At 38.9% G+C, this 27,647-nt stretch overlaps 1 protein-coding gene across 1 annotated transcript in view; it reads left to right on the top strand.

Moving 5' to 3' along the window:
* Window positions 1-9,344: 9,344 nt before the first annotated feature.
* LYST (lysosomal trafficking regulator) overlaps window positions 9,345-27,647 on the top strand; it is a gene marked incomplete at its 3' end in the record, with an annotated part of 61,364 nt that continues 43,061 nt past the window's right edge. The window contains exons 1-11 of the mRNA XM_084261786.1: window positions 9,345-9,429; window positions 10,700-10,898; window positions 13,171-13,261; window positions 15,401-17,498; window positions 19,115-20,138; window positions 21,235-21,396; window positions 22,060-22,216; window positions 23,425-23,651; window positions 24,250-24,316; window positions 25,133-25,242; window positions 26,279-26,702. Of these exons, the coding sequence (XP_084117912.1) occupies window positions 10,707-10,898; window positions 13,171-13,261; window positions 15,401-17,498; window positions 19,115-20,138; window positions 21,235-21,396; window positions 22,060-22,216; window positions 23,425-23,651; window positions 24,250-24,316; window positions 25,133-25,242; window positions 26,279-26,702 (4,552 nt within the window). The 5' untranslated portion in view covers window positions 9,345-9,429; window positions 10,700-10,706. The remainder of the gene's footprint in view (window positions 9,430-10,699; window positions 10,899-13,170; window positions 13,262-15,400; window positions 17,499-19,114; window positions 20,139-21,234; window positions 21,397-22,059; window positions 22,217-23,424; window positions 23,652-24,249; window positions 24,317-25,132; window positions 25,243-26,278; window positions 26,703-27,647) is intronic.

Here is a 27,647-nt window from a genome sequence, read left to right as displayed (position 1 = left end):
CCCAGTTGTACCATGCTGCAGATTGATGTGAGAGGGTATTCACAAAGCCTGACTTGTTTTGTAGGGCTAGTTGCTCTTTACTGGAGAGACCCTGAACTTCAGACTTCCCTTCTGTGGGAGACTGCTGCTTTCTTTTCACAGTCTGTGGAGGGTAGTCTTGATCTTTAGAGTTAGTCATTACTGTGTAACCACGTCTCTCCAAGGCTTGCTTTCTAGTCTGATTTGGGAGTAAGCATCAAACCTCAGGCTTGTAAGAAGATAATTAAGAGGACTGCTTGTGTAAATATTTTAATCTGGGGAAGAACTTGTTAGCACTCTGAGTAGTGTTCAGAACAAGGCTCACCTGGGAGCTATACCACTTCAGCCTTTTTGCTGCTGAATGTTTCACAGAAGATCTTAATCCTTCAGATTTCTTTTGGAAGAACTTCCTGGCTTTTCATAGTTGAACTTCTACATACATTTTGTCTTGTGGTGGAATATTTGTCAGTTCCTTTCTCTAGTACTGTGTGTTTGTTACAGGGTTGTGCTTTGGCAGTTCAGGTAAGATCTGCCACACATTCTGATCACCATCTCTGCTAATAGAGTTTGATTTCCATGGTATTGGTAACAGCTTGATATTACTCTCCCTGAGTACATTTTAGTTGGTTCCTCTGATAGCAAACGTGCTTGTTCCTAACATGGTTAATGTTGCAATGATTATCTCTGAAGGCTCCCAGGTTTCCCCAGGCCTAGTCCAAGCGATGCTTATTCTCTGGGCCTACTTGCACTGGCCTGAAATATGCAAATTTTAAACAAACCAGGTTGGATTTCATGTGGCTAACAACTGTATTGTAGTCACTGACTTTGGACCACAAGCTCGGCATAAACTTGAGCATAGTATGTCTTCGGGTTAGTGCATTACTTGAGTGTGGGTGGTTGTTTGGAAGCCTGTCTTTCATTAGTGCGGTGCTTGTTATTTTGTAGATGAATCATCTCTCATCTTTTAACTTGATTTCAGGCATAACACGAATGTATTCGCAGGTGTTTGATGTTGTTTGATGACTAAATAAAATAGCATGTGGTGATGAGAAGCTGTCCCAAAGCACTCGTGTAATATGCAGCTAGCCTGTGGGATTCTTTGCCATTAACTCTGTCTCATGATATTTCATCCAGTCTCAAGAGGAGGAAATTGTTGATAAGCTGCTAACTTGTAATGGAGATACAGATCTTCATAGCTCAAGGCAGAACCTGATAACAACCTGCTGAATTTTAGCAAGAACTTTGCTAGCATTGATCGCTTAATCTCTGGTGCCTTCTCAGCACGCAGTTGGTACTGTGTTGCTCTGTCTCTTTGGCAGTCTGCATTGGTCAGAATTGCAGTGAACGCCTCTTTAAAATTTTGCACTGAAGACTTAAAAGTAGCAATTTCATCTAATATTTTTTCCAGATAAGGATCAGATGTGTCAAGTAGATATTTATATATGGAAAATGTAGGACAAGGGATAAAGCTAAGCATTAAAAAATGTTATTTTTCTGCCAGCAGATTTTTTCCCTTCCCTCCTCTTACATGATGCATTCAAAGTTTTTGGTAATGTGTATTGTACAAGCAGATAGTTGCCACTTAATTCTAGTCCCCAAGGTGTTTTCTAGGAAGTAAATATTAAGCATGAATAGTGTTTGCTGGTGTTGTATTTATTAAATCAACTTCTTGAGCACCTTGAAGTTATCGCAACATAGCAAGCTCATAAAAGTCCAGTTGTGAGTTAAACAGGAAATATATATATTTTTGTGCAAGTAGGCTCTAAAATGTCGAAGGACAAATCACAACAGGAGTACTTCACAATCAGATAGAACAAGAAGTTGTAGTTCAAGTTAAATGTCAATTAAATGCTGTTTGTGTTTCACTGCAGTGAATGTTTCAGTAGCTTATGATGCACCAAAAGCTCCATCAAAAGTCACTGAATTGACCTTAACAAGACATTCTTAAAAATTACTCTCCTGACAAAGTAGAGCAATTAACTAAATTAGGTGAAGTTGCTATACCGAATAATGCTAGTGATTTTATGTAAGGCATGGAAAGCTGTTGTCTGTGTCCTAGAAGGTGTTAATTTGTAGATGTGGTGTGAGTGAGGATGGGTAGTGCTGGAGAGGAACTAGAGAGGGGCATGTTAGCCCTCTCCTCTGAATCTTGCTACATTTGAGCAGTATGTGATTTGAACTCTACCATTCTCTAGTGCAGACTTTGCTGTGTATTCTGCCCCTGAATTGTGAGGCCCTGGTAGGGTAGCGTTGTAGGTGAAATCCTAAGTTTTGTCACTAGCTTCATCGTGATGAGTGTCAGAAGTAGAATATTCATTATGAATGTAATTATTGAGGTTTTAACCTTTGGAATGACAGATGTCTAAAACATCATACAAACTGCATATGCTCAATTTTTATTTGTAGATTGCTGGTGTATTGCTTATATGTGGAAAAGCCTGCAATTAATTTGCATGTGAGCCCCTTTGGGGCACTCAGGTCCTGTATCACCTAATCTTTTCTTGCTAAGATCTTGCTTCTGGTTTTGGTAGTCCCTGTTTGGTCCATCTGTTGGAGCGTGACCAGAGGAGGGCCACGGAAATGATCAAAGGGCTGGAGCACCTCTCCTAGGAAGACAGGCTGAGAGAGTTGGGCTTGGTCAGCCTGGAGAAGAGAAGGTTCCAGGGGGACCTTATAGTGGCCTTCCAGTACCTGAAAGGTGCCTATAAAAAAGCTGTGGAATAACTGTTCACAAGTGCATGTAGCACTAGGACAAGGGGTAATGGTTTTAAACTAGAAAAGGGGAGATTTAGGTTGGGTATTAGGAACAGGTTGCCCAGAGAGGTAGCGGAGGCCCCATCCCTGGAGATATTCAAGGTCAGGCTTGATGGGGCTCTGAGCAATTAACAAAAGTGAAGATGTTGCTGCTTACTGCAGGGGGGTTGGACAAAATGACCTTTCAAGGTCCCTTCCCACCTAACACAATCTATGATTTTGTGATTTTAAAGCAGTCTATTCTACCGTAGTGTTGCTCTTGCCTTGGTTTCCAGTCTCCTGTGTACTACTACTAGTTACAGTCTTTATATAGTGAGTGGCTGCTAATACTAAATTAGAACCTTGCTCTTTTGAGTTGATAGTCTCCATTGGCCTTGTAGGACAAGCTTATGTCCTTCAGAGTAGAGGGGGAGAATAACTCCCCCCTTGACCTGCTTCTTTTGATGTAGTCCAGGGTACAGTTGGCTTTCTGGGTGGCAAGCACACATTGCTGGGTCACTGTTTGCTTTTTTCTTTGACAGTCCTATTCTACATCAGCAATGACTAGTTTAGCCATCCATGTCACAGTGTTTCCTGGCCATATAGAATATAAAAACCTTTTTATCTCTAAGTACTGGGTTTTTTTTTTCTCAGAAACAACAGATAAAATAATTCCTTAGAATTCTGTTTTTTTTCTAATATAAGATAGAATGCTTTCACATTCACTTAGTGGTGGAAACCTCATAATTCTCAGCTCGCACCAACACCGAGCTTCATGGATTAAATTTAAATAGCTAGGCAGCAGAGCATAAGTAGGCTACATATTTATAGGAGGCTTAAGGTAATTGAAGAAGCAGAACTCTCAGAATTTGGGTATTGCAAGATAAGCATCCCATGTAGGTGAGGTAGGAGTTAAATATACTTTAGATTTTAATTCAGTGTGGCATTAGTAAGATTATACATACATAAACACACATTTATTGCATTACCATTGCTCTGAAGGTCTTGACATACTTTTCAGTTTTCATTAAAATAATATTTATTTGCCATCTTGTGACCTTGACCTGCTTTTCCCTGGTTAGGTAAAAGGACAGTGCACGTGTTGTTTATCCAAAACCATGATGGATTTTTATTTTCCACTTTTTATTCTGGGGAGAGACACTCTGAACAACTTGTTTGGAAATAATACTGAGTTAGTGGATTACATAGAAGAATAAAAGGTAGTTACTGAAATCTTTGTTTAAATAAAGGACTTGGTCAAAAGTAGAACTGTGCCAAGAAAATTATCATGAGATTGTGGGTACATGTCAGATTCTGTATGTTAAGAGGTTGCTTTTCATGTGCAACCTAATGCCTGGAGCAACACTGACTTAGTGTGTTTTCATAGGTTGTTTGCTTCTGCAACCCCAAATGTTTAATAAGTAATAGTGAAGGACAGAGCAGAAACTAGTTGGAAAGAGTAAGTAGGAAGTCTTCTGCAGATCTGGAGTGTTATCTGGTGTGTCTGCTGTGAGAATGAACACAATTTAAGTATCTTGCTTTTGCACTTGTTTGCTCATTTTTCGACTATGGGAGTTGTTGGATGGTTAGCAGATGTTCACCACCTTTTCCAAGTTCTGCTTTTAGCTGACTGCCTTGTGTGGGTAAAACAAGGCATCCAAGTGTCTCAAGACTTCTGCTGATGCTCTACTTGAATTGCAGGTACCTGTTTTCTCAAAGGTTTGTGTGTTGTTCCTGCTATGTAATCATTTTGGTGATGTCAGCTGGGTATTTGTTTCTGGCCTGTTTAACGCACTGAATGACACCAGAAGGACAGAAAAGGAAGAATGCTGATTACAGTGATGCATTAGCTTGAGGCATTTCCCCACCAAGTACAGACCTCAGGGCAGCTCTATACATCATGTTCGGCTTTCGTTCCAGGCTGTGCTAGATAAGTATTTCTTTACCATGTTCTACTTTGCCTTCTCCAGTTTGCACAGAGGAATTGCAGTAATCCCTTAGTTTAATTATTTAAAAATCTTAAAACAGAAGGCAGTCACATTTGGTGCCTGGGACTGACATGATAAACTTACTTTCTGTAATAACCCTGGCAATCTGTTCTATAGTTGCCAAAGCCTATTTTGGGGTTACCTTAGTGTCAGTAACTGGGCAGCACTGTTTGTTAATGCCTCTTGTCCTTAGCTACCAAAACCTTGACTTTAACTCAGAAGTTTAACCCCAAAGTAAATGTAACTGAACTAATTGTTGATGTCATCGCATTAATGTTGAAATTGTTGAACAAGTGACAAGTATGTTCTCCAGAGCACAGATGTTACGTACAAGCAGTGAGGCTGGGACAAGTATTTGGTCCATTGAATGAATGCTGTGTGAAGAAAATGCAGCATTTATTGGCAGTGGTGACTCATGTTCACATATGCTTTGTGCCAGACATTGGGTGAAAGAGCTACGGGGCTTGAACTGGAAGGCCAGAAATAACTGGATTCTACAATGGCTGATAGAAACTAATTTTTCAAAGCACTAATTAAAAACAATACTACTGAAAATGCAGCTTCATTACTCAAAAAGAATGTGCAACCATGCCATACCATGCCTGGTCAACCTTCGTCTCTTGTATGAAACAGAAAACTAGGGAAGGTAAATGAACAATTGCATGTAGCTATGCATTCTCTACTTCTCTTTACATGGTCTGCAAAACAGCTTGTAAGTTTATTTTTGGGATTGACAACCACTCATTCAGGGCAGTAAGATGCTCATATAAAATGGTAGACATGATTGCTTTTATTGAGGGTAATGGTGAGATACAAGAAATAAAGGTTCTCAGGTGGCTCGTATGTGCAGTGTATATCATCTGAGGTATGTTACCACTTTGTTTTACTCAGGCACTCAAGCCTGACTCTGCAGCTGTGTGAACAGCACTCAGCAGCATGTTCATTTTAGACTGATAATTTATTCAGATTGCTCATTCATAAATAGTTTTTATAGGCATTGTCACAACAAATAGCTGGTTTACATAGTTCCTTTTTTTACTTTTTTAATGAAATATGATAATCCTGCTCTTCTAGAGGATGAAGTGAAATTTAAGGCTGATTGGCTTTTTGGCTGTCTTATTTCCCTCCCAGGGCTAGCTATGTGAAGCACTCCCTGACACATTGTGCATTCCCAAACAGTAAGCATCCCATTAAGACTCAACAGAGCAGTGAGGAACTGAGATTCTAGTAGGCTTCTTTCTGCTTATTCCTTAGTTCATGTGTGATGTTCTAAGTTTTGGGATTTTTCCTAGTTAAGGTGACACCTCTGAAGTTTTGAGAGAGGTGAAGGCACTCTACCTCAGTTACAGGTGTTTGGTATAGCATCTGCTTTCATATTGCCAGGTGTCACAGGAGTTAAAGATGTGTCACTTAAAAGAATAATTCTGCAGTAGCATAGCTCCTGCTTGAGGCAAATTGGCTGGCATACTTTCTCAAAGTAAGATGAAATGCTGTGCTGTGTAGGGTGTAGTATCATCATACCACAATTCTGCAACAGAATGAGAAGGTGATGAGCAAGCTGAAACCTTGGAGTCGGAGTAGATTTGTGTTTAAACACAAAACAACTTTCAGAAAACGCCTCTACAGAATGTTTGCTGTGTTACAGCATCAGCAGGGCAAATTGTCCAAGTTCTGTGAAAAAGCAGTGTCCTTTAAGTGCTCAAATCACTTGTCAGGAAACAAGTATGAAAGAGAAGAAGGTTCTGCATATGCAGCTTTTTTTTTTTTAAGCTTCTAGATTTTCTCAGTTCTCCTCCTCTCCTCGTGGTGTTCTTTGCCTCTAGCTCCATGATAGGATGAATAGTGAGGTTATGTGTGAAACTTTCCAAAGATGTGCTTGTGCTGTGAGTCTGTTTCTGAACTTAATTGCAGAAGAAATAGGTACAGCTGAGAAGTAACTAGCATTTGTTGGACTTATTTCCTTCTAAATGAGGTGCTTCATTATATGGCATGGTAGCTCTTTACAATCTTTTCTACAATGTAGAATGAGAGCATCTTAATTCCTTACCAATTATATATTAAATTCTTGCATTAAGAACCACAGAACCATAGAATATCCTGAGTTGGAAGGGACCCATGAGTATCATTGAGTCCAACTCTGGCTCCACGTAGGGCCAGACAGGTCAGAGCATGTGACTGAGTGCATTGTCCAGATACTTCTTGAACTCTGTCCAGCTCAGTGCTGTGACCACTTCCCTGGGGAGCCTGTTCCAGTGCCTGACCACCCTCTCAGTAAAGAACCTCTTCCTAACATGCAACCTAAACCCCTCCTGTCGCAGGTTCATGCTGTTCACTCAGGTTCTATCCCAGGTCCTCGAAGAGAAGAGGTTCATGCCTTCCCCTTCTCTCCCCCTCATCAGGAAGCCATAGAAGACATCAGCATAGAATTGTTTTGGTTGGAAAAGATCTTAAAGATCATCAAGTCCAACCATTAACCCAGCACTGCCAAATCCATCAACAAAATATACTTTATCTTGCCAGTGAGATTGAGAATTCTCCCTTCTGCTAGAATACAGCCATATGTGTTAAATCCATGTCAAGCAGTGCGGGAAACCTGGAGGCTGAAGTTTCTGATGGATGGACACTAAAACATGATGGACAGCATATTTATTGCTAATAAAGTCTGGTACAACTGCAAAATTGCTAGTTATGTAAGCTATTCAGCTGCAATAAATGGGATGGATAAACTCTGTGGATAAAATGCTTTCCTGTGTGGATGAAACGTGGTTCCCAAGCACTCACAAGAGGATTGATTATCAGGAGCTTGCCTGGGGAACCTGTGTTTCTCTCATTTCTTAAGGAGGTCTTTCATGTATTGTTCCTGCTTATCACCATTTTAAGCTGATTTTTAAAAAAAATGTAATTGCCACTTGAGGATACTAAAATAATGGATTTAGTCCTTTTCTTCTTTCTTTTTTTCTTATCCCTACATCTTTTTCCTCCCTACAATAAACTCATTGTGGATGAGCACTCACCTAGTTCACCTTTGGTTGAATGTTTGAGGTATTTTGCTTCCTACCCTTTGCATTCCCATTGACAGCAAATGCATTTTTGGTTTTTTTACCTTATGTAGAGAATGAGGTTCTAACATTTAGACTAGCTTGCAACTTGAGCACCCCAATTTGTGGATGCTTCAGTAAACATGGTTTTGGACAGTGCACATCTAATAACCCTACATTTCTGTGAATCTGTATATGCCTGATGTGCCAGTGGATAGAACTTCTGAGAATTTCAGGGCTTTGTTAGAAACTGGGCTCAGTTAAAATCTAATCAAACAGAAATATAGTAACTATAGGAGGACAGGTGGTAAGGAGTCCTGTTACCATTGAATGGCTGAATAATTAGCACTCTTTCGAAAGTGGTACCCAAAAAAATGCTGAGAGGCTGCAGAAATGAACATTGCCCTGCAATTGTTGATGTGTCTCTTCTAGGAAGCAGCAAAGAAAGTATTCAACCAGTCAGAGGAAACTATACATTAGGATTTAAAGCATGTTTAAGGAGCTCATTGGTCTTGTTGAAGTAAATAAGAGTACTTCTGGAGGATTATTTTTTCCTTTTCTCAGATTGAGTGCACTGTAAAGATGTGAAGGGAAGCGTGATAACTAGAAACTTTAATTTTTCACTTCAAAACTTCATAAACCACTTGACAGTTTAGCTTGCAGCAAGGAGCATAGGATGTTGGGGCTTTATGAATGCATACTCTCTATAGCAATCTTTTTCCTTGAGTTGTAACAGAATCTTTGTGTCCTCTGTGCAAAGCTCACAGAGACTGGGCTGGTGTATGTGTTGTTTGGGTTTGGTTATTTTTTAGTTTGTTCAAAATAAGTACCAGGGATAACTGTCATGCTATTTGTGGCCATTATGGAGCAAATTGGGAGACTCCTTCTCCAATTGCTATCTTAGTCTTTGCAACTCATTACAGCTTAAAATGGGGATGGTTTACGGTACTCCTAGGAGGAAAAAAAAAAATACATTGCCTGTTCTGACCCTCTGGTGGGTCTGGAGGGGGCTAAAGGGGTATGGAAGAAGTAGTTACTCTTGAGTTACTTTAGTGGCCTGTACATATCAGATACAATTCTGTTCCTTTCTGGTCTTAACTACATCTTTCACTGGTGCTTAAAACAATAAAGATTGGTTATCTGTTAGAGCAAAGTAGGACAGGTTTAAAACGCATTTACATCAGGAAATGACTGCACAATTCAGTTTCTCATACTATCGATCACTTGTACCTAGAGATGCAAGTGCTTCAGGTATTATGTATGCAGGTAGTGATCCATAAAAACTCACACTGTCTCTAGAGGAAAATGTTCAAACTTGCATACCTAGCCCACTTTATGTTTTGAAACCAAATTTATTTTATTATGTTAACTTACCTTACATGTGCTGATTACTTTCTCTGTAATAGGATTTCAGTTGTGCACAGTCATAAGGTAGGAGAGGAAACTAGAGCTTTAAAGCTCAAAAAACCCTCAAGGAATCTTCATAAGCTTCAAATAGCTATCGTAAAGTGAGTTTTAAAACCAGATTGTGTATTAAGCATGATGTATTTTTCTCTTTTTGAAAACAGGTGAACCAAGGGTGGTATTTCCAGAATATATTTGTCTCATCTCCAAATAGAAGATAAATGTGTTAAGCTGGCAAAGTAATTCTGGTAAGAATTTTTCTGACTGTCATTATATCTATTCACAATCTTGCCACTAAAAGAAGCTTTTTGTACCATTAGTGCTAACAGTCTTTCTTACAAGGTCTTATTTTTTTTTTAACCTAATAACTGCATGTAGATGTGTTTTTGATCAGGCAGTATTAATCTACCTGTTATATTTCAATGTTATATTGAAAATGATTTAGCTATTTTTCCATGTTCTGTGCTTGGACATGATGATAACATTTGAGTTTTAAATATTTTACCTCAGGTGTTTATACAGAAATGAAAGGAGTTAAATATGCTGTAGTATTCATTAAGTGAGTTTTATGTGGATTAAATGTTCTTGTTTCTGTAGCTGCCATCACTGATTCTTGGTGTTTTTTGCTTTCCTTAGCAGTCCTCTTGAGAGTTTTTTACAGCTGAGTCTTGCATTTCTTGTTTGTTTTAATGGTTGCTTTCAATTTTTTTCCAATGTGTATTAGTGCTGTGGCATAAGAGAAAACAGAGATGTTTTTTAAGATAGAGTGAGACGGATGCAGTGTAGGAGTGCCTTGTGTGCGTTATCTGAAGTAAAACTAAGCAGCTGGGGAATCAGTACCAGTGCTTTTGGTATCTTCTCCTGAACACGTACAGCAGAACTGTCTTGAATTAATTACATTATAGTAGTGACTGCCACCCACTCAGTCTTGCTTGAAGGAAAGCTCCTTGAGAACCAGTAAATCTCAAGCGTCATGCTTACAAAATTCCTGTATTTATCTGAACTCTTTTTCTTCCTTTTTTCCCCCTCAAAACAATCTGCATACTGTTGGAAAATATAACACAGTAGAAGAAAATGTGTTTAAATAAACTGTTAAAGGATATGTTTTCTGTGCAATGCTGTATAAGAGATACTTGGTTTTGCTTTATGCTTCAGGTCAAATAGCTTTTAGAAGCAGATGAAGATTGAAACTCACATCTAGGTTACAAAGAAAAACTGAATTAAAGACATTAACTTTGATTTATGCAGTGGGGGGAATGCTGTGTGTCACAGGCTTTTGCATGATAGGCTTATAAAATTAGTGTTTGGGTTTGTGAGCTATTAGCTAAAGTTTCACTTAAATCCTCTAAGATCATCCTTCTCACTTGCTTCCACCCTATGTTGGCATATTGATTCCTCAGACCTATGGACACACACTCCTTTGCAGGGGGCAGGGAACGGGAATGCTTCTTTCTTCCCCCCTGTCTTTTTTCTGTAAGGAAATTCATGATAGATTTAATTTTTGTACTTTACTTACAGCTCAGACATGAGCAGTGCCAGTAACTCACTGGCACGGGAGTTCTTGACGGATGTCAACAGACTGTGCAATGCGGTGGTCCAGAGGGCAGAGGCCAAGGAAGATGAAGAGGAAGAAACTCATATGGCAGCGCTGGGACAGTACTTGGTTCAAGGCCGTGGATTTATCTTGCTTACCACACTGAACTCCACTATTGATCAGGTAATAATTTTTCTTACCTGGTTATAATTTTTGTATTGAGATTTGACTGTGTTGAAGGGATTTGTCTGGTTCATGTTCTTCTTGGTGCTGGTGTCCTTGTCTTTTAATGATAGAGTGTAGGAGTTAATTATGAATTATTCAAAGGCTGTGTTGCACTTGCACTCTGTTCTTCAGCAAGAACAGAAAAAACAGCTGATCATATACCTGTTTGCCAGCTGATACTGGTGGCTACTAAACTTATGACTAGTTAAGGCATGTGTGAAGCTGGAGTGTGGCAGCTGGGTGGAAAGAGGCAATAGACTAGAATTTTCAGAAGTGGGTCTGCTTGCTGACCCTGCAGTACAAACTGACAGTGTTCAATTAGAGAAGCTTCTCCTGGTTTAAGTCAATAAACCAAAATTGAACAAAGGCTTTTTTATTTTGTTGTGAGCCATGAGGTAGTCTTTGCTCTGTTAAGTAACTTGCTCTTGAATATAATGGAAAGCAAGTATTTTGTAACTTTGGCTCAAAAGAAAATGCATAAACTGATCACCTCTTTTTAAAATGCATCCTTTAATGTAAAAAAGAAAAAGGTAGCATACATACCTGTAGCTGCAGATGTCCATTTCCTTGGCTTCTTTCTCTTCTTGCTCTTCAACACTATTGGATATGTATTAAGCAATGGGTAGGATGAGAACGCTGCAGATCCCAGTGTTTAAGAACAATGAATCAAATGAATCCTGTTTGAGTTTACTTAGTCCTTGTCTTGAATGATGTCAGCTGTTTAAAGCTGGTCAGATTCTTCTAAAAGATTTATATTTCCTTCATGAGGTGACTTGTGCTGACTCCCGTCAGGTCTGCTGGCTCAGTTCTGCATTTCAGTGGATGCACTGGCTAAATAGTAAACCCATAAGACTGCAATTATATAATAATTACTAGGAAGAATCCTTACTAATTCTAGAGCTGTGGCTTTTTAGATGTTGTCTAACTTCTTCATAGCTGGTGTTAATAAAGGCTTCAGAAGTAGAGCTGCTGGAAAAAAAAGTTGGCTTTCATGTGTAAAGAAAACACTGGATTCTGTGTGCCTCTATTCCACCAGTAAAAACCCACTCCTGAAGCAGAAGGGGGGAAAAAACCTTATGATGTACTTCATGAAACATCAGTAATTATTTCCTGAGGAAAAATGTTTGAGGGCAGGAGGAACTGGACTAATGAGGAAAGTAGAATTCTAAAACTACCACTGAAATGTGAGAAGCTAATATTTTGCTTTTTTCACAGTCTTACTGTGCTTTGAATGCCATATTGCTCATTTCCATTCCTAATTAATTAGTCTTGCTGAAATGCCTTTAGTAGTAGAAGAGAATGGGAGGAATGACTTCAAAAACCCTTGCTTTTCAGGTCTAATTGGATTGTGTCAATAATGTTAGATTTTTAAGTTTTATTTAAATTTATGATCTCATCAGGGAAATACCAACTGTCTGTTATATAGAGGTAGGGGGTTGTCTGTGTGTGCATTGCTACCTAGACCTTTTGGAGAAGGATGTTGCTTCATCTGCATATCCCTGAATGACATTGACAAAATACTCGTCAACTTTTCATGTTTAAAAAAGAAAAAGGAGACTTTTTGGTCTTTAGGGTTGAAACCATTGTTAGTGCTGCATAGCACCCAGTAAAGGAATTGCACTTCATTTCTGTGCCTTCTACTGCTCCTCTCTGCATGGAAATTCTTAATGTGGAAGTCTTAAAATCCCAGAAGTGGGGTGTTTTAGTAGTTTTTCTGATTTACTTTTCTTAATTGGGAATGAACGTCTTTATCCTTCCATAAAACTTCACCTTTCTATTGTGAGTCAATAGCATTACTTGATGAAGCAAATGAAAAAGATTAAGGTGTCATTTTTGGAGAAAATTTCCCATAAACTGCTGTAGTTACAAAAAGTAACTTCAAAGAATTTTTTCAGACTTGTCTTGAGCTTCATGTTGGCTTCATTTAAATAAACAAGTCATTTGCTTTTGACTGTACTGGTTTTGTTGTTTGGGTGAGGAGTTCCTTCAACAAGAAGGCTTAGGAGAGCTTTGTATAGAAACAGTTGCAGAGGTGTAATAAATACCTTAGATGCTTTCTGATTGGCTCTAGTTAGTGACTGCAGCACTCTCTGAGATTAGGTCATTTTCTCAATGCATAAAATAGCAGAACGGCACAGGAAATCAAGTTATTAATAGCTTTATAAAATAAAGAAGGTTAATCTAGTTATAAAGTATGCAAACACTTGATTTTGTTTCATTTCTAACATAGGAGCTGACATGTCGAGAAGAACTTCTGACCCTCCTCCTGTCACTCCTGCCACTGGTATGGAAAATCCCTGTCCAAGAAGAAAAAGCAATAGGTAAGCTGTATCACTTTTGGTGTTAAGGAGCTGGAAGAAAGGATTTGTGTATTACTGCAGAGCCTAGGATGCCTGACTAAAGAGTGGTAGTTCATTCTGATACATACATCCTCAGTGTAGAATGAAGATGTGGATTCCTCAATGAATTTGAAGTCAAATACTAATGTTCTGACAGCATACAAGGAAGATGGAGGGTATATAGAGAAGGTAAAGGTTCTTGGTCAGTGTGGAAGGCGGTGCTCTTGGTACTGTACAGCTGAACTTGGTGGTGGGGGTGTTTTTTTTCCTTTTCAGGGGACTTGTGTGTGAAAGGTGTTTGAAAGTGCATTGTTATTTTTACTAATGTGAAGAGTTTCATGATGAATAGATGGATACTGATTGTTTAAAAAATGAAGTGACACATGCTGATACTAAATTGGTTGGAGACAGAACAAGACAGATGTTTTCCTTCTGAAATTGAAAAATGGAAAGTAGAGAATAAGCTTAAAGCCAAAAAAAGGACAACAAAGTATGAAAGAAGTGTGATGTTATCAGGGAGGCAGGTCCTGAAAACAGAATAGTCCTGGGTGATTATGAACAGAATCAGGCTGTGTTTCTTAGAAAAGATGTTCTGTGTCAAAAGCTAATGTGCCAATTGAGGAATAAATCACATGGTTTCAGCAGCTGAAGAGTGGATTGAAAATGAATTAAAGAAATGAACAGGATGATAGAAAATTAATTGTCCAGAAACTGAACCAGGAAATGACAGTGATTGGGGTATTTTGGTTGGTTTGTTTGTTTTGGGCTCTTGCATTTGATGCATCCTCTTCCCTATTAGAGGATAAAACAGAGGATGAAACATACAAGGATACTTCTCTGAGAAAGTTCCTGGGGGTCTCAGTGACAATCCTTCAGTGTTTTCTTGCTGTTTTAAACTTCTGCGAATTGAAGGCTTTTGTTTAATGTTAGTGGAGTTGGAACGTTTAAAATGTCAGTTCTATATCATGTATTACATAATTTACTTTCCTGCTTTCACAGTTACATCTTTCTTTAATGCTTCTGTAAACATGATCATTATCTTGAGAGCTTAGTTTAAAATGCTGTTGTGTAAACAGGTTTTAAGATCTTATTTTTGCACTCTGCATAACATACAGTTTTTGCTTTTACAAATACCTGTTTCGTAATACTGATGCAATAAACATGATGTATTCATTGTGTACTGAGAAATTCTATCTCTCTTTCCCTTGGACTGAAATAAAGTGTATCTTAATCCACTATATCAGGCAGCTTTTTTTTTTTTCCTGGGCAGGAAATACCTTTTGTTTGGGAATTAATCACGAGTACTTTATCAAAGTGGATGATGTTTCTTCCTTAAGCATCACAACTCTGACTCTGTGAAGCAGCAAGGCAGAGTCGTGCTTGCCCATGGAAGCGTCCTACCTTTCAGTTTGATTAATGATTATTGCTGTTGTGTGCACATTCAGGGTTTTGTGGGGTTGGGGATGCTCTTATTGTTAACTATCACATTTCTCTAAATACAGGATTTCCTTGGATGGTGGATACTTACACTTGTTTAATGCTAGCTGGTTTACTGCCCAAAGCATCCTGTTACAGTTTAGCCACTACATTAAAATGACAATTGATTTTATCCAAGAGCATGCAAACTCCTTGCCTGCTTTTTCAGCAGTTTATGGTCTGATTTTTACTGATATAAATGAACTGGAAATATGTTTCATTCATGAAACTCTTCTTGCCCGTTGAATCTGATTTAAATTTTATGTTCGCTATTTTATACTGCATACTTGAAAGGGTTTTTTGTCTTGGCTTAGCTTTTGTGAGAATTTTCATTTCTTAAGAGAATGGAATAACTGTACCTATGAAAAGGTTTTAGGAAACTGTCTAGCACATTTTTATCTAACCCTAATTAGAAAATGACCTAATTTGTCTGGGGTTTGAAAATAGGCAGCATGGTTCCAAAATATGAATTGTTGCTGACATTTTTTATACTGAAAATGTCAGACATAGTTATATGCAAAACTATGACCTGTTAAGATAGGAATTTATTTTGTGCCTTTTAAAGCTGTGTTAAACTAGATAACTAGGGAAAATGCTTTATGTGTTAGAACGTTCCTGAATGTCCCTTTATTTTTGTTTCAACAGATTTTAATATACCCTTTACAGTAGACATCTGTGTGACCAAAGAGAATAGTTCAAGTTCTGTGAAATCTACTCAGGAAAAACTGGGCGTAGGGGAAGGCGCTCGTCCGTCCCTTCAGGCTCCGGCGAAACTCAACCCCCGAGCTCGGAGAAGCAGCCGTCTGTACAGAACCACCCACTGTTACTCGGTGCGAGATGCAAGGAGGTCCCAGCTCTCCACCTCAGATTCAGAGGGCAATTCTGATGACAAGTCTACTGTAACAGCAAAACAGAAACGCTCCCAGTTACTGCAGCCTTTTTTAACGTATCCAGCTAGGGACAGCTGCCTTGTAGGTCGAAGTCATGGCCTACCTGCAGAAGCAGTCACAAACTCTAATCCTGATGCCCCTGTTCTAGAAGATTCTAACCAAATTATTCCAGACCATGAGCTAAACCCTGAGACATTGAATGAGCCAGCAGCAGGAATCGCAGAGAACAACATGGATAACTCTCCTTTTGACTTGTGCCGTGTCTTACTGTCACTCCTAGAGAAGGTGTGCAAATTTGATAGTACTTTGAATCACAGTTCTGCTCTTTCAGCTAGTGTGGTGCCCACATTGACTGAGTTCTTAGCAGGATTTGGAGACTGTTACAATGTAAGTAGCCACACAGAAAATGAAGTAGTTTCTGCAGGGTGGACAGAAGAACCTGTGGCTCTGATCCAAAGGATGCTTTTTCGAACAGTGCTGCATCTGATGTCTGTAGATATTAGCAGGAAGCACAGAAACACAGAAACAATGCCTGACAACTTACGAAGAAATTTAACAGACTTACTCAAAGCAGCATTAAAAATCAGAATTTGCTTGGAAAAGCAACCTGATCCTTTTGCTCCAGGATACAAGAAAACACTACAGCAGCTGGTTCAGGATGACTTCACGTTTTCTAGATATCGTCACAGAGCCTTGCTTCTACCTGAGGTTATAGAAGGGGTCTTGCAGATTTTGATCTGCTGCCTACAAAGTGCAGCCTCCAATCCTTTCTACTTCAGTCAAGCTATAGATCTTGTTCATGAGTTCATACAGCATCAGGGGTTTAAGCTGTTTGAGGTAACTGTGCTTCAAATGGAATGGCTGTGTATGAAGGATGAGGGAGTAACTGGGGAAGCCTCAGAGCATCTAAAAGGCCTCATCAACAGCATCATGAAAATAATTAGCACTGTCAAAAAAGTGAAATCGGAGCAGCTCCATCAGTCAATGTGTACAAGGAAGCGGCACAGGCGATGCGAGTACTCTCACTTCATGCATCACCACAGAGATCTCTCTGGGCTCTCTGTATCTGCTTTTAAAAACCAAGCTTCCAAAAACCCCTTTGAAACTTCCGAGGGAGAAGTTCATTACCCTGATAGATGCTGTTGCATTGCTGTTTGTGCACACCAGTGTTTGCACTTGCTGCAGCAAGTTTCTTTGAGCAGTACTTGTGTTCAGATTCTCTCTGGTGTCCATAATGTAGGAATATGTTGTTGTATGGATCCAAAGTCTGTGATTGTCCCGCTGCTTCATGCTTCAAAGTTACCCATACTAAAAAATTTTCAACAGCACATACTGAACATCCTGAACAAGTTTATATTGGATCAGCTGGGTGGAGCAGAAATTTCTCCAAAAATTATACAGGCGTCATGCAATATATGTACTGTTGACTCTGATCAGCTTGCTCAGCTGGAAGATGCCTTGCAGGGCACCTCTAGTGATGCTGGTCTTGCATCTAGTTCCTCTTGCAGAGTTCAAGGAATTCTGCCTAGCAGTGGATCTGAAGATATGCTGTTGAGATGGGATGCGCTGGAGGCTTATCGGGATGTTGTTTTCGAAGAAGACAAACTACGTGGCATGCAGATGGCAAGCCATATTTGCCACTTAATGCAAAAGGGGAATGCAGTGGTCCAATGGAAACTATACAACTGTATTTATAATCCTGTGCTTCAGAGGGGGGTTGAGCTAGCTTGCCGTGCTCAACAACTTGGACTAACTACAGCTGACAAGCACACGTGCAGTTACCATAGCCAGTTTTTGCCTTCTGAAGTACTTCAGATATATTTGCAGACACTCCCTGTGTTGCTTAAATCCAGGTTGGTTGACTTTCTGTTTATTAATGGGAATCATGCTAATTATATTCAGAGCTTTGCATATTTGTTACTGATCAGAACAGTAGTTTCACTGGGACTGTGGGCTCCACTTGATATTTCAGGGGTGGCAACAAGATAAATGCTTGAATAATGTCAGACTGAATCTTAGATCCATAAACCTTAGAAAGTGAGTGCTGCTCACCAATGAGTTATGGTCTCCAAGAAGCCAAGGTGTGTGGAAACTAATAAAATCTTTGTCTGATGTGGTATGCTCTCTTTGTTCCTCATGCATAATGGAGTCAGGAATGCAGAACAGATTGACATGTCATTTTTCTGTGGGAATTAGACTAGGTTCTTGATGTGTTTCCCTCTTCATAGAAACCACCTTTCAAAAATAAGGCTTGAGAGATTTACTTGTACCAAAAAAGTTTTGTAACTTACAAAATCCTGTTCACTTACACATAAACAAAACAACACCCCCTCTCCACCTCAGACAAGCCATATTATTCCAAGGCATGAAATGGAAACTTACCTATCTATTATTGAATTGATGAAATAGTTATTTAATGCAATACATGGAAGCTTATTCAGAATATGAATGTGCTTTTCATTCATCTTTTCTGTGAAGTCCTGATAAATTGAAATCAATTAAATATGGTTGAGACATTTACAGAGACATGCCATTTGATGGAAAGGATTGTCTAATACATTTCTAATTTTTATCCTAATCTAAACCGTATCAGAAGCTATTAATTTTTGAAAGGTCACTTAGTGACAGAGGCAAGAGAAGTTTAGATTTTAAAAGTTTAAGATACCCTATTTCCTACTGGCTTAAGAATGGGAATATCACAAGTAAGTACATGATTTGATTGATTCTAGAATATGTAAATTGGTGACAATAAAAGCTAACCCTGTGGTAAGGAAGATGAGTGTATACAATTAAGCATAGTACACCAGGAAATTTACAGATCCTTACCCCAAATTCAGTATGAACCCAGTGTAATACTTGGGGAGCAGAAAGAAAGGGAAAACGTACTTGGGAAACAAATATCCTGAAAGGGGTTTTAACATTGGACAACCTGATGTAACAATAACAATGTTGTGCTTGAAAGGTATTCTTGAATTCTATCTGAAATACATCCTGCAACTAATAGGCACAGGTAGTAAAGTTTCTTAAAACTTTAGGTTTAATTAAGAAGGAATGTTGAATACTTTCTGGTGAAGTGTCAGAACCGAGACTTCAATTGCTAATAAAAAGTTAGGGGGAGGAAGTTAGGGGGAGGAAGTACCACTGAAGAGCAAGTGTCTATATGTAAGTTAAATCTTTAATACTTTGAACATCATACATATGTGATCTATGTTCTAGAAGTAAATCTGTATTTCCTACGCTCTCTCTTACTAAAGAACCCTGAATTTTTTACTGCCAGATGTATGATGTCTACTTGGGATTCTAGAGTACTGCAAATAAGTCCCTCCTCTCTTTAATTTACAGTAATTTGTAGCAATTAGTATAAACATGATTAGTCCTTGGTGTTACTCAGAGTTATTTTGGATGTTGTCTGAACTACATGAATCTGTGGCTGATTTCTAAGGTAACTCTTATGCTTTTTCTCTTGCAGGGTGATTAGAGACTTGTTTCTGACTTGTAATGGAGTGAATCAAATGACTGAGTTAAATTACTTAGATACTTTAAGGAGCCATTCTTTGAAAGTGTTAGAGACTTTGATACTCTGCCTTGGTGACCAAGAGAAAGACCAAGCCATGCCAGAACTGGAAGGCCTGAACAGCGAACAAAAGGAGTCCATGTCTGACTTGCCCACTTCTCTTCATAGCCACCATGCTGTTTTGGAAGTTCCTCAAAGCCTGAGCAAGTTTTATGCTGGCTTGAAAGAGGCTTACCCCAAAAAGAAAAAATTTGTGAGCCAAGACATTCATGTCAACACAATAAATCTATTCCTCTGTGTTGCCTTTTTATGTGTAAGTAAAGAAGCAGATGGTGATCTGGATTCAGTTAATGACTCTGAGGATACTTCAGGATATGATAGTACAGCTAGCGAGCCATTAGGCCACAAATTACCATATCTGTCACTGGAAAGCCTTACTTTGCCCTCCCTGGACCATATTCACAGGGCAGCAGACATTTGGTCCATGTGTCGTTGCATCTATTTGCATAGTTCAGTTTTCCAAAGACAGTTCCATAGACTTGGAGGTTTTGAAGCATGCCATAGATTGTTAATCCTGATAATTCAGAAATTTGCAAAAGCTAAGGAAGAGGAGCAAGCTAGGAGGGAGAGAGTATTGAGTGAAAGCAGCAGAAGTTCACATGGGAGTCCTTGCGGTGAGCTTCTCAACAAGGATGAGACTGCTCAGCTGGCTAAAAGCAGAGAAGTGACACAATTGGAGCTTGATAGTTCTGACAGTCTTACTGGTGCAGAACAGCTGGTGCCTGAATGTGTCTCCTGTGGCAGCACTTTGGGTAGGGAACACACTTCAGTTGCCAATCTTGATGAGATAAAGACGTCTGTAAGAGAAGAGACTGAGTGGGCACTTCAAGGAATCAGACTTCTAGAAGCTCTGCTGACAATCTGTCTACACAGTGCAAACACCATGCAGCAGAAGATGGAAGCGGAGATGTTTCACCAGGTATGGTGCAACTGCTTGTAGCTTACTTGTATTTGATATATACATTTGATACAACTTATAACAGTGTCTTAGAAGGTTTTGGAGAGGAAAAAAGCTGCTGCTCTTACTGTGGTACTGTATTTTTTTGTGTAGGGCTGAAAGGATTTGATTAAGTGTGGTTAGTAGTCAGGGTGGTGGTCAGCAGGCAGGAAAAATGGGAGTGAGTGTCAACAACTGTGAATTGCTGGCTGATTATGTGTGTATCTTTTTTTTTTTTTTTTCCTGGTCAGTTACTGCCTGCTAATTTTTTTTTCCTTCCTTCCCCACCCTGTGTAGTCCTTCTGTCCAGTCCCATCGTTCTCCAGGGGCTGGTTTGGTTTGGTGGGGTTTTTTTTCCCCAAAGATTACTCACAGGAGAATGTGTATAACACCTCTCCTTCAACCCACTCCTGTGTAAGGAAGAAGTGAGCATTACACATAGTAACTCACACATGGTGTTTTTGAAAGTGATTCTTGAGCAGAGCATGGCACTTAGAGGGGAACTGAAAGGACACCAGGAAGAAACAAAGCTTCTTAAGCCTTAGAGGTGAACTAATGCACTATTCTACAGACAGAAGACACCTTCCCTGTGCTTTAATGTTTTAATTGCTATCTTGCATTTTACTTGGCAGCTTGTTACAAAAGCAGGTGGTGTTACAGATACAGGAGAGACCTGAAGACTGGAATTGTGTCTGGGCCATGTGCTGTTTTTGTGAACTTGGATGTGTTGCCCTCTGTCTTGTTCACCTCTAGTAATACTCTGGTGTAGTTTGAATATACTGTGTACTTGGAAGCATTTCAGAGATGTTTATTTTTGAAACAGTGCTTTCACTGGCAATGTTTGGGAAACAGCTCATTGCCAGAAGCTTTTCAGTGTGCAGATTGCTTAACCAACTAAGTCTCTGTCATGACAAATAGGGTGAATCTTTCTTATTGTAAGAGTGGATGAAGTCTGGTTTTGGCTGAAAAACCAGATTAGTGTAGGTGGCAGGGGATGTTCTTAAATTGAAGTATTAGACCATTTCTGTTAGCCAAAACAGAATAGCATGAATCCAAACGTTTGTCTCTCCCAAAACAGAGTACCTGTGTGGATGATATATTACTTCAAATAAGAGAGCAGCTTGTGCAATCCAAAGTGATAGAAACAGACTTGGCAAAGCCTCTGTTTGATTCATTGCTTCGTGTTGCATTGGGCACTTTTTCTTCTGATCTGGATCATTCTGAAGAAAAAACTGAAAAGGTATGAAACACTACCCCTATTTTTAAAAACAGCAGGTTTTTCTTGGTCAGGTTTAAGTTCTTCGGGTCAATGTTTAAACTCAATAGAACATGTTTAAATGTGGTTATTGTGGCTGCTGAAGGTTAATTCTCTGATTCTCATACATTAGCATGCAAGTTGAATGCAGGCTATTGATGTGCTCCCCATGTTTACTGCTCAGGGTCATGCCCCATAAATGGACAAGCTGGGTTATGCTTCACATACCCAGCTGAAACTTGCTGTTCTCTTCACTCTCTCATCCCATGAGTGTGGTAGGCTCTCCAAGGGAGGGCTTCAGACAGGGATGCTGACTGACCTTAGTGGCTGCAGATGTATCTTCACCCTAGAGTGAATGTCAGGGTGCAATGTTTATGGCAATAGTGACTGTGGAAACAGTTCTTAATGTTCTTAATGCATTGGCCACCTGCTTACCAAAGCTTTGGTCAGGTAGTAAGAAAAATCCATCTTTGCAGAATCTCCTTCCTACGTAAGAATGAAGTATCCATTCAAAAAAAAGTATCACAAGTTTCTGGAAAGTGTATGAATTGTTTCTTTTCCCAATGGCTTGGAGAAAATGGGCATCTGGAAAGTTCTAAGTTGTTTGCTGTTCTGACCAAAGATGGTAAAATTGTTTGTATTATACAGACCCATTACACTGAGAAGGACCCTGTGTCCCAACCTGGAGATATTTCTGAGGAGACTGAAGAATCACAGTGCTGCAGTCTTAAACTTTTTGCCGAAGAGGAAGGATATGAAGCAGATAGTGAAAGTAACACTGATGATAGTGAAACCAAGAATGAAGGTAAATGTGAACTCACTATACAAGGCATTCTTTATGACACAGTAAAGCTTGCTTGTCTTTAGAGACTTACAAAAATAGCATGAGCACCAGAGACCTTTATTCGATAGAAGTAACTTTTTTACTTTACAACTTACAGATGGAAAGATGATGAATACTCTTACTGAGTGTTACAAGAACTGTTCTGTCTTGGTTTTCTTGGTTTATGTGACTCTTGCTCTAAAGTCATGTTGCTCCAAATGCATTACTGTGTTCTAGAAGCCATTTTCTCCAGAGATGCTTATCAGTAGTTTGTCTGAAAATAGTGCTCAAGTTGTTGATTAGTATTATAACAGTCTGGTATAAATTAGAGAGTCTAATTATAGATCTGTAGTCATTCAACAACTGTGCACATCACTTGCTGTATTCTGTTTGTGTAATTAATTTTGAATGTGAATTTGCTTAATATTTTTCCTTTGTGCTGAACATCTGGATGCTTATGTTCTTGTATGAGGTCAGCATGAGCAGTAACAGCCCTTAGTAGAACTGTGTTGAACTGTTGCTGTTTACCTGTGTGACTGGGCTTTACCAACAGACTGACAACAGTTTAAAAAACTTTCCTGAATTAAAAAGTTAACCTCAAATATTTCCATGAGACATGTCTGTGCCAAGTATTTTTGTAGTAATATGTTTTAAAGTTTCAAGATGTAAAAGGAGAGACTTAACTGGTTCTTGGGGTTTTTTTGGGCATCATGGAGGTATTTTGTCATGTGCTGTCATGTGCGTTGTCTGAGTTAAATAACAAAACAGCTGCTTCCCTCAACCTTTGAACATGAAATAAATTAAAATAATTTTATCTCAGTTCTTGGCAGGCTCAGAACTCTGTATAGAAGCTCGATGCTCAAGTACAATGATTTCACTGTTGTGTTTCATGAATTGCTTATTTCATCATTACTATGTGCATCCAGTTCCCAGGAAATGAAGGCACATAGTTTAAGAGCATGTAACAGGAGAAACTGCATCCTTGCCCTTCTGTATTGGCAGGAAAATACCTCCTGTTCTGCTTCAGATTTTCATTATATTAACTTTTGTAAAGTGCTTATGAGCTAGTGGCTATTTTTGGTGTATACCTATGGGAAGGTTGGAGAAAGTATGTCCTTGGATGTTCTGTTTGAATGATGCAAACTGAATTTAGCTGAGTAAGTTTCAATAAGACAAGTGTTTTCTTTCAGGAGCAGACACAAAGGCAGAACCAGGATGTACTGGTCCTCCAGGTTATTTTAATGACCTAGCTGAAAACGTCAGTCAAGGAGAGTTAATGTATCCTGAAATCTGCATATTAGAATTAAACTTGCTCTCAGCTGGTAATGCAAGTTTAGATGTGCTTGCTCATGTATTCCAAAGCTGCCTGAAAATCATCAACCAGAAGGAGAGAAATGCCACTGTACTTATAGAACAGGTAAAAACCTTCCTAAAGAAAGGCAACAGCTTAGTACTTGTGTATCTTATTGTCTTCAGTTTGAGTACCAGTCACTAATAGTGACCTGGGATTCTGAGTTTCACAGTTGCCTTATTTTCTCAAGACTGTTCAAGCACTACAGCTATAGATACAGATTTGATGACCATCATGCCACTGAAACAACAAAACATTTAAAATGCAACTATTCACTATATATGTGAACATTCTAAATATCTATGTAAGGTTGGGGAAAGGGTGAATTATTTGTTCACCCCAACATGCTGTATATTATCACAACCCGTTGAATCCTGTTATGGGAAAGAAAACAAGGGAGACATCAGTTGCTGGTTGCATAATGGTGAAGAGATACCTTTCTAGAATCATTTGGATTTCAAAGTCTCTCTTCTGCCATGGAACTGTACTGAACATGAAAGAATATCCACTAGCAAATGCAAAAAAAAAATATTCTGTAACTTTAAAGTAACTGGAATTGTCTCTAAAATCAAAAGTACATAGGAATTGATTGAAAGAAATTACTTGAGTTTTTTGACCTGGTGTGTAGTCTTCAGATACTGATTTTCCCTGCTTTTTTTAACAGGGAGCTGTTAAACTTCTTTTGGGAGGATTCTTGAACATATTGACACAAACAGAGTGTAGTTTTCATGGTGAGTTTAAGGTCTAAGTAAATTAAATATTATTTCTATAACGATGTACACATACTCAATTTTTAGGTCACAATACAACTGAAAAATTGACATAGCAAATCCACTGGCATGTGTGAATTTATGCAGCTGCTGCTCTAACTTGTGACAACTCTTTAACTTATGTGTAAATACAGGGCTATTTTTGAGCTAATGGAAATCTGTTGTTTAAACATGTCCTGTCAGATCTAAAAATGATAGTTGGAATCATAAGCCTAAGGTGACAGTGTTAACTGCTGCTGCTTTTGAACAGTGTTTGTTATCTTACTGATTGAGTCTTCATCACAACATATTTCTTTCATTTCAAATTTTTATAACACCAGTCTTGGTGACTTTTCAACTGAGTTTTATTTCTAATTGGAAAGCATCTTGGTAGTCCAAGGCTGTGGAAGAAAATTAAATGTTTGCCCTAAGGTAGCTTCACATAATGACATTGCTCCACAGCAGGAGATGATGTAAACCCATCCCAGGACTTTGATCCTTGGCTTTGTGGGGACAGCCTTTGCAATGTGGATGCTAAGGTTCCCAGACTTTCAGACTCCACTTTGCAAACCTGGGTGTCAGACTTGCTGTAGCCATCTAGATGTGTTCAATGACATTTGGAGTGCTGTTGGGTCTCTCTAGAATTCATCTTATAGTTGTTACTGCTTCCTAAATTTGAAATGCTTTTGCAAAACACTCTGAATTCAAAGTTCATCTTTCTTCATAATAGTATGGAATATTAATTTTTGAAGCCTCTTAAACATTATTCTCAAGAATATTATTTTGTCTTGCTTTTAGCATGCCAGATGGTGCTGGTAGACCTGCTAGTTTCCTTGATGAGTTCACAGACATGTTCAGAAGAGCTAACCCTTCTTCTAAGGATATTTCTGGAGAAGACACCTTGTACAGTACGTATAGAGTAGTATGTAGCAAAACTCAGAGGCTTAATGGCAAAAATGAAGCAAATAGAAAATTTTGTGCCCCAGTATTTTGGAAAATAGGAGATTGTAACGGCAACAGTGTAACTGATCAGAGCAAATAAAATTTGGTTGCTGAAATAATTAATTCTCAAAACATGAAAGGAAATAAGAGATAAGGAGAGGTGTTTGGAGTGTGGCTTAATCCTGGGAATTTGCTTCAGCATGAAGAAACAACATTCCTGTTGAGAAGTCTAATATTGTGGTTATGGACAACAAAGCACTATTATGCTGCAAAATTTTAAGTCATTCCTTTAAAGTTATAAAGCATCTTGCTATTTCAGGAATGCTTTAGCAGCAGGAATTACTTTCAAAACTGTCTTAGGTTGGTTTGTGTAATGCTGAAATCTGCTGCTTGTCTGGGATATGCTGCTGGAATAGCTATCTGGTTTGTGTGGGAGTTGGTAGGGAGAAAAAACGAGTGGAAGGGAATTAAAAAAATAATACTGCAGAGTCTGGAATAATACCAAACCAAACAAGGAGACACAAGTCGATATTCTCAGAGGTTGCTTGCGGTGTTTCAGTAGGTAAGTAGATGAACTTTGTGGTTTGAGGAGTCAACTAGTTGTGTTGCTGATCATGCAATAACAAAGTGGTGGCCTGCTTATTCATTCTTAATGTACACAAACATAGGGTAAAAGGTGGGCTCTCTTGCTGGTGTAAGTTAATCTGTTGCACATAACAGAAGTGAGAAGATTGTGCAGTGACCACCTGCTGCAGTTTGGCTGATTCCTAAGCATGCTAACTTGCACATCGGTCTGCCCTGACTAAATTCCCAAAGCTGTTTGGCCATGGTCTGTTGAAGTTGCTACTTGGCGCTTTGTGTGTCAGTTTATGGGAGGAGGCCCATCTGGAAAAAATGAATCCAAATGTAAATGAAGTGTGGGGTTCTCTTCTTAGTTAGATGATCCTTGGCTGCATGGTGTAAACAGTCTTTTTTTTCTTCCTTTGGTTTTGTTTCTTCTAGGAGATACTACTTAAGGGTGTATTGAAGATTATAGAAAGTAATATTTATATGAACCCATTACAGTACCTTGCCTTCCCTTTGCTACATGGCACGAATTTGAGTAGTAGTTCTTCACAGAAATCCATTAGCACTTCCAACAGCAAAACTGCTGGCCTATCAAAAAGAGCAAAGTTTTCACAGAGTAAGAAGGAGGCAGATGGTGAAAACTTGAGTCACCAGCTCCTTTCTTCTTGGCATGTAGCCCCAATTCACTTGCCTTTAGTTGGACAAAACTGTTGGCCACACATGTCTGAAGGCTTCAGTGTCTCACTGTGGTTTCATCTGGAGTGTGGTCACGAAACAGAAAATTCAACTGAAAAGGGGAGAAAAATCAAGCGAAGAAGCAGACTGGTGGCTGTGAGAGAGAACAGCCTTGACAGTGCAGGTGAGGCTATAATAACTTCTGTATTTTGTATAGGTAGCACTGAAGGATTCTGGTTACAAGTGTTACTAATTAATGTGCCATATACAAAAGGCTGATTGTTTTTTTTTCTTATGATGGCTATTAAACAGAAGCAATAGTCTTCCAGATTTTTTTGAGTACTGTATCTTGTATCGAAGGACTAAGGCTGGAAATGTTTTATCTTTGTTTGATTAATACCTGTTGCCTTAGAAACTTAGTGTTCTCATTGAACTTGTCTTTATGCTGCTTCATGTTATGCTGAAGAAAATACTAAATGCTGCAGCTGAGAGGTCATGGGAAAAACAACTGTTCTCACATTTATTTGGTCTTGTGTTGGTGAAAGAAGTGGCAGTTATGTTCCTTCTCTCTTAGAGCTACTACATCTTTGTGATTTAAGGTGTAAATATTGGAACTTGTAGCTAAAAGATGCTCTGAATCCATCAACACAGAGCCTGAGGGTAACTCAGTGTAAATCCTCTAATGTCCCTTGTATGTGCACCATTGTAAATATCATAGCAATATTTTTCTCTCTTTATACTTTTGTAGAGACCCATGTGATCCCAAACTTTTTTGAGCAGAATCTTTTGGATTATAATTTGTAAGAGGAGAAATTCCTTAAGTTATTTAAAATGGCTCCCAGTCACAGCACTTGATACTTTTTAATTTTTAACTGTATTTGAATAAGAGGGGGGGGAACCCAACCCTGAGTCTTAGAACTTACTAGAGTTGCTTTTGTTAGAAGGTCTGTGCTTTTGCTTGGTAAAGTAAACTTAAAAATATTGAATGCAAGATCATGCTTAAAAGATAGAATGATTTGTGGAGGAAAATCTAAAGATTTCTTGGTGCACAGTAAGACTACTGGTTCAATGTAAGGATGCAATATGACATGGCATGGCAAAAGCATCGTTGACATAGCATAGTGGGTTT

Source organism: Gallinula chloropus (genome assembly GCF_964237585.1).
Source record: "Gallinula chloropus genome assembly, chromosome: 3".
NCBI classification, from domain to species: Eukaryota; Metazoa; Chordata; class Aves; order Gruiformes; family Rallidae; genus Gallinula; species Gallinula chloropus.
The sequence above is the reverse complement of the archived record's forward strand: the minus strand, read 5'-3'. Positions and strand labels throughout refer to the sequence as shown.